The 16,668-nt window shown below is 52.1% G+C and overlaps 1 protein-coding gene and 1 non-coding gene across 3 annotated transcripts; one reads left to right on the top strand and one right to left on the bottom strand.

Annotated features, from left to right (window-relative positions):
- The first annotated feature begins 5,173 nt into the window (after nt 1-5,173).
- Nucleotides 5,174-14,640, top strand: RBP3 (retinol binding protein 3). Of its 2 annotated transcripts, none has more exons than XM_045437949.1 (4): nt 5,174-8,344; nt 10,529-10,719; nt 12,238-12,380; nt 13,906-14,640. In XM_045437949.1, exons 1-4 carry the CDS (start codon nt 5,297-5,299, stop codon nt 14,298-14,300), a joined length of 3,777 nt encoding a protein of 1,258 aa, XP_045293905.1. In that variant the 5' UTR covers nt 5,174-5,296; the 3' UTR covers nt 14,301-14,640. The 2 variants fall into 2 exon arrangements, with proteins under 2 accessions (XP_045293905.1, XP_045293906.1); XM_045437950.1 differs by lacking the exon at nt 13,906-14,640 and adding an exon at nt 12,560-13,088.
- Nucleotides 14,641-16,444: 1,804 nt separating this feature from the next.
- LOC123577597 lies at nt 16,445-16,555 on the bottom strand. Its single transcript, XR_006701950.1, has one exon. It is a non-coding gene; the product is annotated as a U6 spliceosomal RNA (small nuclear RNA).
- Between the last annotated feature and the right edge of the window lie 113 nt (nt 16,556-16,668).

Here is a 16,668-nt window from a genome sequence, read left to right as displayed (position 1 = left end):
ACCTCACATCATATACAAAGATTAACTCAAAATGGATCAAAGACATAATAAATATAGGAGCTAAAACTATAAAACTCTTGAAGAATACTGAAAGATACGTCTTCATGGCCGTGGATTTGGCAAAGGATTCTTAGGTATGACACCAAAAGCAAGAGCAACAGAAGAAAAACCAGGTAAACTGGACATAATCAAAAAATTAAAAATTTTTGTGCTTCAAAGGACACCATCAAGAAAGTGAAAAGAGAGCCCACAGAATAGGAGGGACTATTTGCAAATCATATATCTGATAAGAGACTTGTACCTAAAACATGTGAGAAGTGCTCATAATTTGATACAACAAGGACAACTGTCCTAATTTAAAAATGAGGCAAAGGACTCAAAGAGACATTTCACTAAAGAAGTTGTACAAATGGCCAATAAGCATATGAAAAAATAGCGGGCATTGTTAGTCACTAGAGAAATGCAAATCAAAGCTACTTCACACTCACTAGGATGGCTAGTATCAAAAAGCCAGATGAGAATGAGTGTTGACGATGAGGATGGGGAGAAATCAAAACCCTCACATGTTGCTGGCAGGAAGGTAAAATGGTGCAGCTGCTTTGGAAAACAGTTTGGCGGTTCCTCAAGAAGGTAAACAGAGAATTACCACATGACCCAGCAATTCTACTCCCAGACATACCTCCGCCCCAACCCATGGGCAAAAGACCTAAACAGACTTTTCATCATAGAATATATACAAACGGCCAATAAATATATAAAAAGATGCTCAACGCCATTAGTCATCAAGGAAATGTCAGCTAAAATCACAATGAGGAGCCACTATATACCTATTAGAACGGCTAAAATCAAAAAGTCTGACCATACATACTAATTGTTGGCATTGATGTGAAGGAATTAGAAGGCTCATACGCTGCTGGTATAAGTTTAAGTTTTGGAAAACAGGTTATTTCTTAAAATGCTAGACATATATTCTGTTCTAGTGAAAATAAACACATATACCCACACAGAGACTTCTGCTTAAACAATCACTGCGGCTGCATTTGTAACAGTTCTATACCTGAAGCAACCTGCGAGTCCATCAACCTGTGAGTGGATAAAAAATTGTGGCACACAGTGGACTACTCAGCAATGAAATAAATAAACTAATGGTGAACTCGGCAACATAGGCGAACCTCAAAATCATTATGCTGAGTAAAAGACAGGGGAAAAAAAACAGTACACATACTATAATCCCATTTAAAGTCCTGGAAAATGAAAACTGACCCACAGTGGTGACAGAAGGCAAATGCAAGGGGGTGAGGGGTCAGTAACAAAGAGGCATGAGGAAAAACAGAGGGAGAGGGAAATATACATGACCTTGATCTTGGTGATAGCTCCATGGGTGAATACACATGTCAAAACCAGACCGTATGCTTCAGATACAGGCAGTTCAATGTATGTCAATTTTACATCAATTACATGGTTTAAAAAAAAACAGAAAAAAATACACATTTATTAGATAATTTAAAAGTTACTGAAAATATGATAAAGAAAATATCATAAGTGCATGTGAACTTATGATAAGTGAACTTGAAGTGAACAAGTGCACATACTCGTTGATTCGTTGAGCCAAGGTTTGGACATTTAGTCTACAGAAACAAGAAGCACTAGTCCTTGTGAACACGTGTTTGAGAACGTTTATAACCATAGAAGCAAAAAACAGAAGCAAAAGATCAGTAAATTATCAAGGACTACGACGCAACCATTAAAAGGATGAACTTTATGTATAGGCTTCAACATTGAAGGTTGTTTCTGCTGTATGCTTAAGTAAGTAAAACAAGATACAAACTACTATGTATATGCAGTATAGACACTATGTATACATAGGTAACACTAAACAAATGGACAGATGGATAAGCATCCATAGGTGAATGGACAATACATCTCCTGCATATGTGCTTCCATGTATGAACGCAGAGAAAGGTGAGGACAGCTACACATTAAACATTTATGTATGTATAATATATATTATTATTGGCTGGGTTAGAATGGCTTTGGAAAAAGATTGTTCACACATTTATGAATTCTTTAACTTGTAAAAAGGAGTATGTTTCACTCTTATTTTTTAAAAAGTAGAAAGAAAAAGGATTAAAATAAAGACAAGATTCAACGTGCTTTGAAATGCATCCAAAAAAAAAAAAATATGTTGGTTTGAGATTTAGGGAGAGGGTCAGAGAGATAGAGGTGAGATAATGAAAGGGTAATAAAATGTCAATGTTAGAATCTAAGTACATGGGTATTGGCTGTACTGGTTGAAAATGTCCATAAAGAACATTGAGGGAAAGATAAACATCAAACAATGGATGGATGGATGGATGGATGGATGGATGGATGGATAATAGACAGAGATAAGGCCTCTGCCCACAGCAAAAAGTGAATCTGTAATGTAACAGGTGATTTGCTCCTTCTTGGATTGCCCAGGCTCCAGGCATGTTCCATGTGACCATCCCAACAGCACATCTTCTGTGCTTCATCCCCCTTTTAATCTGACATTTGGATCACTGCGGGTTGTGCTCTGGAGTGAACACTAAGCCCGAGCTTTTCTCAGGCATACAGATTCTCCAGACACACCGAGGCCAATGGAAGGTTTGGGGCCTCAGAAACATTCCATATGCCAGGGGCCCGAGGGCAATTTCTGCCTGCTGGGGTATCTCTCCCCACCCCCACAGGGGAGTTCTGATCATAGGCTGCCCCTCACCAACTCCTACTGAGTCCTCAGCTTCTCTGTTACACCTGCCAACACTGTTGCAACAATGCAAACTTTATCCTGTTTCCCTTCCAAGGAAGCCAAGGCACAGAGCAGTCATGTTACTTAATAAAGGTCTCTACCCTAGAAAGTAGTAGGGCTGGTCGGGGGGGAGGCTTCCAAGCTTGTACTCTTGACATCTCTGCCCGCATGGCTGCTTGTGCAAGTGACAGGGAGGCAGGGGCTTCTGACTTCATCCCAACTCCAAAATCCAACCCAAAGTCACATGCTAGACTGATGGCTAGCAAGGACTGGATGGGAAGGTGTGGAATTTCTCTCCTCCTGGATTTCACCGTGGACTTGTCTGAGGTACACTGTCCTTAGCTGACTGCCAAGTACTTATGTTCCCCCTCACCTGGGGACCAGAGAACATCCCTAGTTCCTGGACAGACTGGAGAACTTTGGGAACAGAATTTTCTCCCACACCCACAAGAGGACACATCACATCCCCTTGCAGGCACTAACTCTGCCCTCCTGATGACTTGAAATGGACTCTCATTTTGTTTTCCACATCCTCTGCGAGGCTCTGGGCCATCCCCACAAATCAGGGCCCAGCAACAGCTGCAGGAATCCCATCCTGAGGCTGCATTTTAAGGAATGTCCAGGAGAAGCACCTTCCCCAAAGAAGGACCTTTTCCTGATTGTCTTTATCCTCTGCACTTCCTGGTCCAGAGGCTTTGCCTGAGCTCACGAAATGACAGAGAAGTGCCCTCAGAGGCCCAGGATGGCATACTCTGAGATGTGATTCCCCAAGTTGGGGCCAGAGTGAAAGGCCCAATCTTCCCAGTAGGGACTAAGGAGGCCTTATTGTTATAATAAATCAGCCTCACCTCATTGGCTGCAAATAGTGGAGTGATGTGACCATATGTCACTTGGGCATTAAACAAATCCTAATGAGCTAAAAACATGTTTGTTTTAGCTAATTGACCTCTTTGGCTTTCATAAACCACTTGGTAAACATCCTCAGACAACGATTTCCAGAGAGGGGATTGTGGTTCTCAGGGGCGCCGAGAAAGCCCCCCGTCTCCCGGAGCACCTCCTGCGGGGATGCCTGCTGAGGGACACATGTGTGCCCGCCTGCTGCCCACACGACTCAAGAAGTGTGTGGTGGTGATAACAGGACAAAGTGAGAAGAGTGGAGGCAGGCCGCTCTCCCAGCGCTCTTCCTGGCTGTGCAGTCTGAGCCGTGCTTGTCTGATAAATATGGAAAGTGCCCACCCTCAGAGGGGTGCGGAGACAAAGCAGGGCTTCTAGACTCTGGGCTCCATGGCAGATACGCTTGGAGATCTGTGGCAAGTCAGCCCTCAGCAGGACCCATGTCCCTTCCATGCCAAGGAGCAAGATCTGGGAGCCTAAGGGTCCAGCTGTTCACCTGAGACAGGCCTGTATGCTCTGTGCAAGTGAGGGAATGATCTGGATGCCTGTGAGGTCTGGGACCACAGACACCTAAGTCCTGCAGTTGGGTTCTTCCTGCAAGCAGCGGGCCATAGCTGAGCCCTTACCCAGCAGGGGGTCTTCTTTAGCCAGGAGAATGGACACTTGTCAGGTCTCAGAGCTAACCTCACCTGACCTAGAATCACTGGTCCCATGGTGTCTAGAAGGCAGATGCCCCTCCCACTCACCACATCCTGCATTGAGGTCCGGACATCGTATTCCTACTGTTTGAAAGCTGTTGTGGCGGCGGGAGGGGGGGACCACCCCAATTCCCTGGATGCATTACCAAGATATAGAAAAAAGCTTCAAGCCCTGAAGTAGATGGGGGCCCCAGACTCAGCCTCTGAACTGTCTGGGCTGACTGCAGTCCCCCCAGACTTCTTCTCAATGTCCCCTTCACCCCTAAGGTGATGGGCTTCAGTAAGCTACTGAGATCTATTTCTTCAGCTCTACAGCAGAGATAATACCTACCAGGGAGAACTTATCAGCGACGGAATGCTTCCGTCTTGCCTGAAACCGTGAAATGCTTTACACATATTTTCTCACGTGATCTACACAATAAGTAAGATACTTCCCTAAGGCCACAGAGCAGTGAGTCGCGGAGCCGGGCCTCCAGTGAGCTCTACCTAATTCCAGAGGCATGGATCACCCAGTGTAGTGGGAAGATGCTATTTCCAGCAGGTTAACAGCTCTATTTTGCAAGGCTCTGGTGAAAACTGTCACCTTGTGAAGCATGAAGCACGGAGTCCGGCATGCGGCAGAAACTGCAAATAAACGGTGGTTATTCAGATTACTATACACAGAGATAGCACAGTAGCATGAGATCCAACATACCTTCTGGGTCAAACCACTTCGGGCCCTTCTCCCCAGTCCCCAGGGCTGATGCGCTTGAATTAGACAGGATTAAAGGCTTACTGGAGCTGGAAGCCGCACCCCAACTCCCGAGTTTAGCCCCGGACCTTCTGTCCACCCGCTGAGAAGGACGAGGGAGGAAGGCAGCCGCACAGGGCAGTGCCGTGGCCTTACGCACAGTCAAGGGAGCTTTTGCTTGGGAGCCAGCTCTCCTTCTGGATCCCCATGACGAGAGAATGGGCCCTGCTCTTGTCCATGCTGCTCTGTGGCCTGGCTGGCCCCACGCACCTGTTCCAGCCAAGCCTGGTGCTGGACATGGCCAAGGTCCTCCTGGATAACTACTGCTTCCCAGAGAACCTGATGGGGATGCAGGAAGCCATTGAGCAGGCCATCAAGAGTCGTGAGATCCTCGCCATCTCGGACCCTCAGACTCTGGCCCATGTGTTGACGACTGGGGTGCAGAGCTCCTTGAACGACCCTCGCCTGGTCATTTCATACGAGCCCAGCACCCTCGAGGCTCCCCGGCAAGCCCCAGCACTCACCAACCTCACAAAAGAGGAAATGCTTGCCCGGCTGCAGAAGGGCATCCGCCACGAGGTTCTGGAGGGCAATGTGGGCTACCTGCGTGTGGACGACATCCCAAGCCAGGAGGTGGTGAGCAAGCTGGGGGGCTTCCTGGTGGCCAGCGTCTGGAGGAAGCTCATGGGCACCTCTGCCTTGGTGCTGGACCTCCGGCACTGCACTGGGGGCCACGTTTCCGGCATCCCCTACGTCATCTCCTACCTGCACCCAGGGAACACGGTCCTGCACGTAGATACCATCTACGACCGTCCCTCCAATACGACCACTGAGATCTGGACCTTGCCCCAGGTGCTGGGAGAAAGGTACAGTGCCGACAAGGATGTGGTGGTCCTCACCAGCGGCCACACTGGGGGCGTGGCTGAGGACATCACTTACATCCTCAAGCAGATGCGCAGGGCCATCGTGGTGGGTGAGCGGACTGTGGGGGGTGCCCTGGACCTCCAGAAGCTGAGGATAGGCCAGTCTGACTTCTTCCTCACCGTGCCCGTGTCCAGGTCCCTAGGGCCCCTGGGAGGGGGCAGCCAGACATGGGAGGGCAGTGGGGTGCTGCCCTGTGTGGGGACACCAGCCGAGCAGGCCCTAGAGAAAGCCCTGGCCATCCTCACTCTGCGCCGGGCCCTGCCAGGAGTTGTCCGGCGCCTGCAGGAGGCGCTGCAGACCTACTACACCCTGGTGGACCGTGTGCCCAGCCTGCTGCACCACCTGGCCAACATGGACTTCTCCGCAGTAGTCTCGGAGGAGGACCTGGTCACCAAACTCAACGCTGGCCTACAGACTGTGTCTGAGGACCCCAGGCTCCTGGTACGGGCCGTGAGGGCCAAGGACGCCTCTTCTGGGCCCGAGGTTGGCGAGGACGAGCCTCCGGAGGTAGTCCCCACGGTGCCCGGAGCTGAGGCTGCCCGGCAGGCCCTGGTGGTCTCTATGTTTCAGGTGTCGGTGCTACCGGGCAACGTGGGCTACCTCCGCTTTGACAGCTTCGCCGATGCCTCCGTGTTGGAGGTGCTAAGCCCCTACATTGTGCGCCAGGTGTGGGCGCCCCTGCAGGGCACGGAGCACCTCATCGTGGACCTGCGCCAGAACCCCGGGGGGCCGTCCTCGGCTGTGCCCCTGCTACTGTCTTACTTCCAGGGCCCCGACAACGGCTCCGTGCGCCTCTTCACCACCTATGACCGCCGCACCAACATCACGCAGGAGCACTTCAGCCGCATGGAGCTGCTGGGCCGGGGCTACCCCACCCAGCGCGGCGTGTACCTGCTCACCAGCCACCGCACTGCCACCGCGGCCGAGGAGCTGGCCTTCCTCATGCAGTCGCTGGGCTGGGCCACGCTGGTGGGCGAGATCACCGCGGGCAGCCTGCTGCACACCTGCACGGTGCCCCTGCTGGAGACGCCGGAGGGTGGCCTGGTGCTCACCGTGCCTGTGCTCACCTTCATCGACAACCACGGCGAGTGCTGGTTGGGGGGTGGCGTGGTGCCCGACGCCATCGTGCTGGCCGAGGAAGCCCTGGACAGGGCCCAGGAGGTGCTGGAGTTCCACCGCAGCCTGGAGGCCCTGGTGGAGGGCACGGGGCACCTGGTCGAGGCTCACTATGCACGGCCAGAGGTCATCGGGCAGACCAGTGCCCTGCTTCGAGCCAAGCTGGCCCAGGGGGCCTACCGCACCGCCGTGGACCTGGAGTCACTGGCCTCCCAGCTCACGGCCGACCTGCAGGAGATGTCTGGGGACCACCGTCTGCTGGTGTTCCACAGCCCCGGTGAGATGGTGGCCGAGGAGGTGCCCCCCCCACCCCCTGTCGTGCCCTCCCCAGAGGAGGTCTCCTACCTCATCGAAGCCCTGTTTAAAACAGAGGTGCTGCCTGGCCGGCTGGGTTACCTGCGTTTCGACGCCATGGCCGAGCTGGAGACGGTGAAGGCCATCGGGCCACAGCTGGTGCAGCTGGTGTGGCAGAGGCTGGTGGACACTGCCGCGCTGGTTGTCGACCTGCGCTACAACCCTGGTAGCTACTCCACGGCTGTGCCGCTGCTCTGCTCCTACTTCTTTGAAGCGGAGCCCCGCCAGCACCTCTACTCTGTCTTTGACAGGGCGACCTCGAGGATCACGGAAGTGTGGACACTGCCCCAGGTGGCTGGCAAGCGCTACGGCCCCCACAAAGACCTCTACATCCTGATGAGCCACATCAGCGGGTCGGCAGCTGAGGCGTTTGCTCACACCATGCAGGACCTGCAGCGGGCCACCGTCATTGGGGAGCCCACAGCTGGAGGGGCACTCTCTGTGGGCATCTACCAGGTGGGCAGCAGCCCCTTATATGCCTCCATGCCCACGCAGATGGCCCTGAGCGCCAGCACAGGCGAAGCCTGGGACCTGGCTGGGGTGGAGCCTGACATCACCGTGCCCATGAGTGAGGCCCTCTCCACAGCCCGGGACATAGTGGCCCTGCGAGCCAAGGTGCCCACTGTGCTGCAGACAACCGGGAAGCTGGTAGCCGATAACTATGCCTCCCCTGAACTGGGGGCCAAGATGGCGGCCAAACTGAGCCGTATGCAGAGCCGCTATTCAAGGGTGACCTCAGAAGGGGCCTTGGCTGAGATGCTGGGGGCCGATCTGCAGATGCTGTCCGGAGACCCACACCTGAAGACAGCCCATATCCCCGAGGATGCCAAGGACCGCATTCCTGGGATTGTGCCCATGCAGGTGAGACACAAGGGAGACTGAGCCTAGCACAGTCCCACCAATGAGCCGACCGGTTGTCTGCACATCCAAGGCTCTGTGCACGGTGCCAGGCAATCGCTTCCGGACTCGTTTTCGTGTTTAAGTTCTCATTAGTCACGTCTTTCCCTTCCTCTCGTCCTGTCATTCCTTCTCCTTCTGGTGTCCCTGAGCACCTCTGTAGAGCACCGATAACCCACGAGGACTCAGTTTGAAAACCCCTGGTATAGAAGGAGTGGCACTCTTGGCGGGGTGGAAGGCAAATGTTTGCAGCACCTCTCATCATCAGTGTTGGCGAAAAGGTCAGGTCATGAGAAGTCACTACGGTTTCGTCCCCTGGAAATGCGGGGTTTGTGTTCATTCTCACCACCTGCCTGCCTCGGGGGGGTTCAGATGGAGAGAGAGGAGCAGGCAGAGGTCTTGGCCTCACAGTTGCCTCAGAGCTAAAGCATGGAGCCTAGACACAGGCTGTGGCATGGTCAGGGGTGCTGACGGTGCACAGCCTGGAGAATCATGGCAGTGGTCAGGCACCACCTGCCTTCTCCTCCCCTCCCACGATGCAAAGCATCCGGAAGGACCTGCACTTGGTGGGCGTGCAGTCTGGTCCAAGGGCCAGCTGAATGGGAAATTCCGAGCAAGGCTATTGTGGTCAGTATATTCGAAGCCGGCAATGGCATTTGGGGAAAACACTGAAAAGGTAAATCAAGGTTGAGGAGTTTTGCTGCTGGGTGGATGAGAGAGAAGTTCTCTAGACCGGTGGCCATGGATTCATCAGGCACTCCCATAAGCTAAGAGCTTCATCGGGAAGCAGCATTTACAACATCTCTCCACGTCGTTTATCCTCTGTGATTTTTGTGGCAGAGTCACAAGTAGTCAGGGCAGCATTTGTCTCGGGGTCCCTTGAAAGGAGGTCTAGGATGCAGGCAGTTCAGGTGGGAGGCCGTCTTTGAAGCAGGAGTGAGGGGGCAGGGAGAATGGGATAGGAAAGGAGGAAAAGCTGATGGGTAAGGGCATTATGGAAGCCGTTGCTTCCTAAAATTCCGATGGAACCCTGACAAGTGTGGGGAAGGCTTCCCGGAGCCGTCCATCTACAGACGGGAGCCAGCAGTTCCTGTCCTTCTTTGGCTAAAGGTCCCCCTGGGGACATGAACTCTCTCAAACTCTGAGGCAGCTTGGAGAAGGTCCTGAAATCGAGAATGGAAAGACATAGGGGTGTGCTGGAGGCAAGGCCCTGTCAGGCAAGGGGCAGTTGTAGCAAAAATCAGAGGAGGGCCAAGGGCACCAGAAGCATCTAGTGCAGAATCATCATCCCTGTTTTACAAAAAGAGAAATGGAAACCCAGAGGGGTGCAGAGGAGTGTGACCCATGGCTGAAGAGCTTGTGACTAAGGGCAAAGCAGACCCTGGAGGCTGGGTGTCCCAGTTAACATTCCGGCCCACAGAGCCTGTGTCCTTCTAGCAGTCTTGGAGAGAGAAGATGAGGCACAAAACATGTTGGAGGAGCCTAGAATGTGCCAGCACTGTGCTAGACTCACAGGGCCACCAAATTCCAAATCGAGGACCCACTCCTTTCCAGCATCGCCAGGATTCATGGTTTGGAGTCACATATGGATTCAGCTTCTGGTTCCACCACCTACTGGCTGTGTGACCTTGGGCAAGTTACTTAATCACTCTGTGCTTCAGTGTCCTCATTGAAAGGATGGGGATGCTATAGGGTGCCCTCATGGTGATGGTAAGGGCTGCAATGTGCTCAGCACAGGGTCAAACCCCCTTCTAAAGGCTCAGGGGCCCAGGAGCTAGCTAATGTCTTCCCTCCCAGCCCTAGGGAAGACGATGAACTCAGAACCATCAGGAGGTATCTGGTGAGGTCAGGGGAGTCAGAGTGGAGACCACGCCTGGGCCTTGCAGCTCTGGACACCGCGGTGTGGGGTTGACATGCATGAACGTTCTCTGTAAGGAGTCTGCCAACCGCATTTGGGTCCACATCCTAGGCCCACCACCCACATAACCTCCTAGGCGCTCCATCGGAAACCTTCTTCAGAAATGTTAATTCCCTCCCATACCCTCAATATCTTTCACGTATAAAGGAAAATTGTGGTGCCCGGTTGCCTGAGCTATAACATCTGCTCCTCTGCTGACACTGAGCTGGACCCCCACCCATTTTTTTCAGATCCCTTCCCCTGAAGTCTTTGAGGACCTGATCAAGTTTTCCTTTCATACTAATGTGTTTGAGGACAACCTTGGCTACTTGAGGTTTGACACGTTTGGGGACTGTGAGCTGCTCACCCAGGTGTCAGAGCTGCTGGTGGAGCATGTTTGGAAGAAGATCGTGCACACGGATGCCATGATCATTGACATGAGGTCAGTGGCTGGGGGGGGCAGAGGTCTCTGGCCAGCCAACCCAGGGGTTCTGGCGTAATCGGCCGTGGGGGACCCCAACATCGGTGATCTTTCTAAGCTCCTCAGATGATCCCAGTGTTAATTCCAGACTAAGAATCACTGGGCTACTCCTGTGGTTTCCAAACTTGCCTGGCCATAGGACTCAGTGGAGAGAGAGGGGGAAGGGAGACTTTAAAAACAGATTCTGGGGGCTTAACGTGACCCTACTGAATCTAAAGCTCCGGGGCAAGGCCCAGTCATCTGTGTATTTGAAAGGCATCACCCCGGGTGATTCTGGTGATCAGTCATTTTGGGACAGCTAGCTAGGCCACCACCTGCACTGTGCCTCTTATGTCATACAAAGTCAGCCCGTGACCACCCTGATCATGAGAATTGGAAAGCCAGAGTCCCCGAGAGAATTTGAGAATAAGCCACTATTGTGGCAAAAAGAATTCTTTGCATCACAAAATGGCTGGTGGAGGGACACTTTTAGGTAGAGACCTCCCTCCTGGAGTGGGTGGAAGAACACCCACCCCCAGCGACCAGGGCCCTGCCTCCATGGACACAGGGAGGGGCAGGCTCCTCCCCCAGGATACAGAACCCCACTTTGCAGCTGCAGGAGACAGGCTGCCAGAATTGGCCAAGTCACGACTTGCTTGTCTGCAGCTCAGCTGTGGTTCTTGTCTATCACTAGAGGGCTCCAGATCTCAGAGGCTTGTTCTCCAAAACCTCTCCCAGGGCTCTGTGGCTACATTTGTAAAAGAGGAAGTGGCCCAGCCTACAGAGTGCTTCCAGACCCTTCTAACCTGAGGTTTGGAGTTTCAGACACTGAGGTCAAAGGCCCTAAACCCAGCTGGGCCACCCTAGACCTTCAACCAGAAGAGACTCCTATCATATCACCAGCCCACACTTTTTATTCACAGATGAGGAGACAGGGTCCCAAAGAGTTCACTTAACAGGGCAAATCCGAACGTCCTAGGACAGGCACAGGTTGTCCCCTCCCCCACTCTTCCACTCCCCATCCAGTGTGGTTCCACAACTCTGAGCACTCTGCTATTCTAAGTAGCAGCTCATTAGGAGACCTGAACAAAAATGCCCAGTGGGTCTTATGAAATTATAGAGAATGCAGCCGGGAAAGCAGTGTCCTCACAGGCAGCATGGGTGTGGAGAGCAGTCTATGGTCAGTAAATGAGGAAAATCTATCAGCAAGTTCATGACTGCAGGACTTGTCAGAGCCTTTAATGTAATAGACACAATATGTATCACATAATGTATTAATATGTGATCAGAAAGGGCAGGTATGGCACCAGTGATTTGAAATTTCTCAAGAGACTTATACTCTGGGAAATGCCAACCACAGAATTCTGCAGGAGAAGGATGGGACAGGGAGGCTGTCTGGAATTAGTGTCTTCCTCAGGGCAAAGGTCCCAGGCTCCCAGAGGGGAACTGAGGGCCTCCCTGTGAGCTCTGCCCCAATGACCCCCACTTCCCTTCCCTTAGGTTCAACATCGGTGGCCCCACCTCCTCCATCTCTGCCCTGTGCTCCTACTTCTTTGATGAAGGTCCTCCAATTCTGTTGGACAAAATCTACAGCCGGCCCAACGACTCTGTCAGTGAGCTATGGACCCACACCCGGCTCGCAGGTATGTACAGATGCTTTCCCTTTCCTGTTCTCATTCTAGAAGCTTCTGGAAAATCAGGGAAAGACAGCTTGGGTCCAGGGAAAAGTAACAGTAAATGGAATATAAAGCTCTGCATGCACTGCACTTTTACATATGATTCTTAATCCCTACAAAATGCTACCATTATGCTTATTTTCTAGATGAGCCTTGACTAGGTCGAGTCTCTTGTCTAACATCACCCAGCTAATAAGTGGAAGCGCCCAAATCTGAATGCTGGTTTCTCTAAAACCAAAATGCCCTCCGTTCTGGCCACGACAGCCATCAGCATGCAAGGCACAGCAGAATTAGAAGGACCCTTGCCCTTCACCAAACCCCACAGAGTTTCTGGTGCTCATCCTCCCTGAGCTGTCAGCAGCAGCTCAGCACACCTGCCTGAATAAAGTTTGTGGTTCTGATGGGGCCTCTGCCCTGCACAGGCACCACGCTCTGTAGAGCCAGGGCTCTCGTGGTCCCCGTCACGGGTGATAGGCTCACTCTGACTCCCTTGCTCAGCATGACAAACCAATAAACCTACGTTCCCATCCGACAAGGGGCTGGGAGAGCAGTGGGGGAGAAGGGTTCATATGACCAGAAAAACACCCCACAATTTTCATGTGTACACTTCCTTATCACACAAGGATTCGAGGGAGATTCCAAGGCACACATTCACAAAGACTGCAAAATGTAAATGAAAATTAGAACCGGGTGAACTGTAAATTCAAACAGTTTTCAAAACCAGGAGTTACAAACAGACTCAAATCTGCAAGAGCATGGGGTCCTAGATTTGCAATGATGTCCAGTATGGGAGCCGCTTGCCACATGTAGCCACTGGGCACTGAAATGTGGCTCATATGAGTTGGGATGTGACAGGTGTAAAATATACACCAGGTATTTTAGGGCTTTTTATGGAAAAATAAAGATGTGTAATAGCTCCACAATGTTACTGATTACATTTTTGAGACAAACTTGTTTTGGATATGTTGAGTTAAATAAAATATGGTTAAGATTCATGTCATCTGTGCTTTTTTTTTTTTCTTGTTTAATGTGACTCCTAGAAAACTTGCAGCAACACCTGTGGCTCACTTTCTGGCTCACGTTGTGTTTCTATCGGACATCGTTGTCCTAGAGGGCTGTTGTCGTGAAGCCACGAGTTTGGGTCTTCCGGGAGTCCAAAGTGAAAAGAGAATCTGGCAGGTTAGGCATTCTTATGATTCATGAAGAGGAAGCACATCCTTTCCTCGGGAGAGTCAAGGCTTTTCCCGTCACTCAAAGATAAAAGTGCCAGAAGTGCGTGAAGCAGCTGTCAAGCCCTTACAAACTGGAGATGGGGCACACGCTCGTAGCCCCATTTGACACTTGCAGAACTGGGGCTCACAAAGGAATGCCCTGCATGTGGACACAAGGCCACAGAACCAAATCCCAGGCCTTCCTCTTTGCGGGTCCACACAGTACGGAGAAGGCAGGTGCCCCACCGTGCTGACTGGACTCCCCATCTTCTGTCTTCCAGGTGAACGCTACGGCTCCAAGAAGAACGTGGCCATTCTGACCAGCGCGCTGACAGCCGGCGCCGCGGAGGAGTTTACCTACATCATGAAGAAGCTGGGCCGGGCACTGGTCATCGGGGAAGTGACCAGCGGGGGCTGCCAGCCACCACAAACCTACCACGTGGATGACACTCATCTCTACATCACCATCCCCACGGCCCGCTCAGTGGGGGCTGTGGATGGCAGCTCCTGGGAAGGGGTGGGTGTGGTGCCCCACGTGGCTGTCCCTGCTGAAGGAGCCCTCACCAGAGCCAAGGAGATGCTCCAGCACACTCTGCTGAGGGCGAGGAGGAGCCCCAGGATGGGTGGGACCTCCAGGCCACACACCAAGGGCACTCCGGCACGTGGTCCTGCCTGAGGCCTCCGGGTTCAGAAAAGGGACCTGCTGAGCCCCGGTAGGCTTAGAGTTGAAGGCACCCTTGGAGTTCACCCGATGGTCTCTTCACCATTGCCAACATCTCTGAGCACATAGGGACAGGCAGCTCACCCCTCAGAGGCAACCCCTTCCATAGTAGTTATTTTGGGGGAGGCGAAGTCAGATGTACCTCCTACCCATGCTTCTTAATTGCCAAGCCCTGGTCCTAGAGCAGCTCCATCCGACAGAGCTACGACGTGAGCCGCAGATCGCGGCACTCACGTCACTTTACGTTTTCTAGTAGCCACCTTCTTAAAAAGTAAAAAGAAACAGGTGACGTGTATTTTACTAGTGTGATTTATTTACCCTACTATATCCACAGTAGTATCATTTCAGCAATATAAAAATGATTGTGAATGAGATGTTTTTGCACAGAGCCTTTGAAATCTGGTAGGTAGTCTGCACGTACAGTGCTTCCTCCCCTTCCTCACACCCATGTCTGGGGCTCAGGGGCCACCTGCGGCCGGCGGATCCCCTGTGGGACAGTGCAGGCCCAGAGGTCAGGGACCCCCACTCCCCCAGCACGTTGTCCCCTTTCTGCCCTCCCTGCCTCTGCATCTTCCCCATTAAAGCACCTCTCCCTCTTGCCCTGGGATCATTTCTGTCCCAGCATTCTCCTCAGGGGTGGCAGCCATCGTGCTCACCCTGGTCTCCCACTGCCGATCGCTTAGCACAGCCCCTGGTGCAGGAACGCACATGAGTATCTGGCAGCAAGTCTGTCTTCCCTTCATGTGTTCCGCCCAAGGCCTTGTTCTCTGGCTTCCGCCAGGGCCCCCAAAGTGAGCTCTAGTGTCATGCGGCACTTGGACATGCAGCATTGCTGTTTGAGGGTAGAGTGGCCCTGGGCGGTGGTCTGGGTGCCTGCCTTTCTTGGCCTAGGGCAGTCTGTCACTGCACTGGCTGTGCTGACCAATCCCACTCCTAATAGGGCAAGAGGGCTGAAGACCCCAAGATCTCCTCCAGAACCGGGCAAGCCCCAGGAGGAGACAGGAAGCCCGGGGGTGACCTGGAGGAAGGTAGCCACTGGCTGGCCCCTGGGAGCTAGGCAACCTTACTCCACTAGAATCAACAGGGACCCAAAAGTGAGAGACCTCCAGGACTCTGCCCAAAGTCACAGTGGGGATGAAGCCGTTACACCAAGGACATCCCCAACCCTGCCAATCAGTGCTCTCAGAGCCCCGGGCTCCAAGATGTCTGAGTGAGGGAGGATGAGGGACCGTTGCCATCTGGCTCGCTGTCTGGTGAGTCCAGCCTGCAGCTGCCACAGGCGACTTCCCCAGGGCACCGGGCTGACCTCACTACACAGCCCTGACTCCACCAGCCCCCTCCCCAGGCTCGAGGGAGCTGTGGAATCTGGGCACACCCCTGGGTCACCACCAATATCTAGGAAGTTCGCCACCTGGAAAACCTTGAACCAACCCTGCTGAAGTAGGAAAGCTCTGATGCAAGGCGTTCTGGGTCCTTTCCCTTCTGCTAAATTCAAGTAACATGAAGGGCATGATTGAATTCTAGCAGCATCACATATACTGGGATTTCACCTTTTTCTTCATTAGACCTATTAACATCCAGGCAGATGTGTGAGGTCCCTACATGCTTATATTCTAGGGGCTCTTTCTCCTCCCTCCTCCTTCCCGCTCTCCCCCCACACACACCCATAGCTATCTGATGATCACCTACATCAAACAATGGTTCCTCTAGGTGGTAGAACCAGGGGCAATATTTGAACTCTTCTCTTTCCTTAAATCCTTATAATAAGCATGTATTATTATTTTCAAATACAGCATTCTTCCAAAAATAAAATAAGATACATTGTACCTTGAGTCCCTAACCATACCTTAGTGATCATTAGCGATTGCTGATTTTTTTCCCAAGGGTTTTCCTTATATATCACTTGGATTTCTTTGATTTGCACCACTGACATTTGTTGACTGTTTAGTTTGTTTACGGTATCAGGCTAGGTGTTGTGGGGTTTGCAGATGGCAAAGGTCTCGATGGGTCTTAAATAGGGGGAGGGGTGGAGCAGCTCCTAGGGTGGGTGACAGACATACTTCTCTCTTCTGGGCTTCACAGTGCAGAGACAACCATTTTTTTTAATGGAACACCTCACGAATTTGCATATCATTCCTGTGCAGGGTCCACGCTAATCTTCTCAGTACCATAGACAGACATTTCAGTATATGTGCTGCGGAAGCGAGCACTGCACAACCATTCTTATCATTTCTGCAGGAGTCAGTGGACACTCAGTCAAGCTCAGTAATTCACAGGGGCTCACATAGGCAGCACAGCGGACATTCGCCCTACTTTAGGCCAC

This window comes from Leopardus geoffroyi, chromosome D2, assembly GCF_018350155.1.
Source record: "Leopardus geoffroyi isolate Oge1 chromosome D2, O.geoffroyi_Oge1_pat1.0, whole genome shotgun sequence".
Lineage (NCBI taxonomy): Eukaryota > Metazoa > Chordata > Mammalia > Carnivora > Felidae > Leopardus > Leopardus geoffroyi.
Note: the sequence above shows the minus strand (reverse complement) of the source record. Positions and strands in the feature narration are given on the sequence as shown.

Excerpts from the sequence above, each read along its gene's own strand:
- RBP3 (XM_045437949.1), top strand. The coding sequence starts at position 5,297 with ATGACGAGAGAATGGGCCCTGCTCTTGTCCATGCTGCTCTGTGGCCTG. Across the intron at positions 8,345-10,528 it reads CTGGGATTGTGCCCATGCAG|ATCCCTTCCCCTGAAGTCTT; the intron begins GTGAGACACAAG and ends CATTTTTTTCAG. Across the intron at positions 10,720-12,237 it reads GCCATGATCATTGACATGAG|GTTCAACATCGGTGGCCCCA; the intron begins GTCAGTGGCTGG and ends CCCTTCCCTTAG.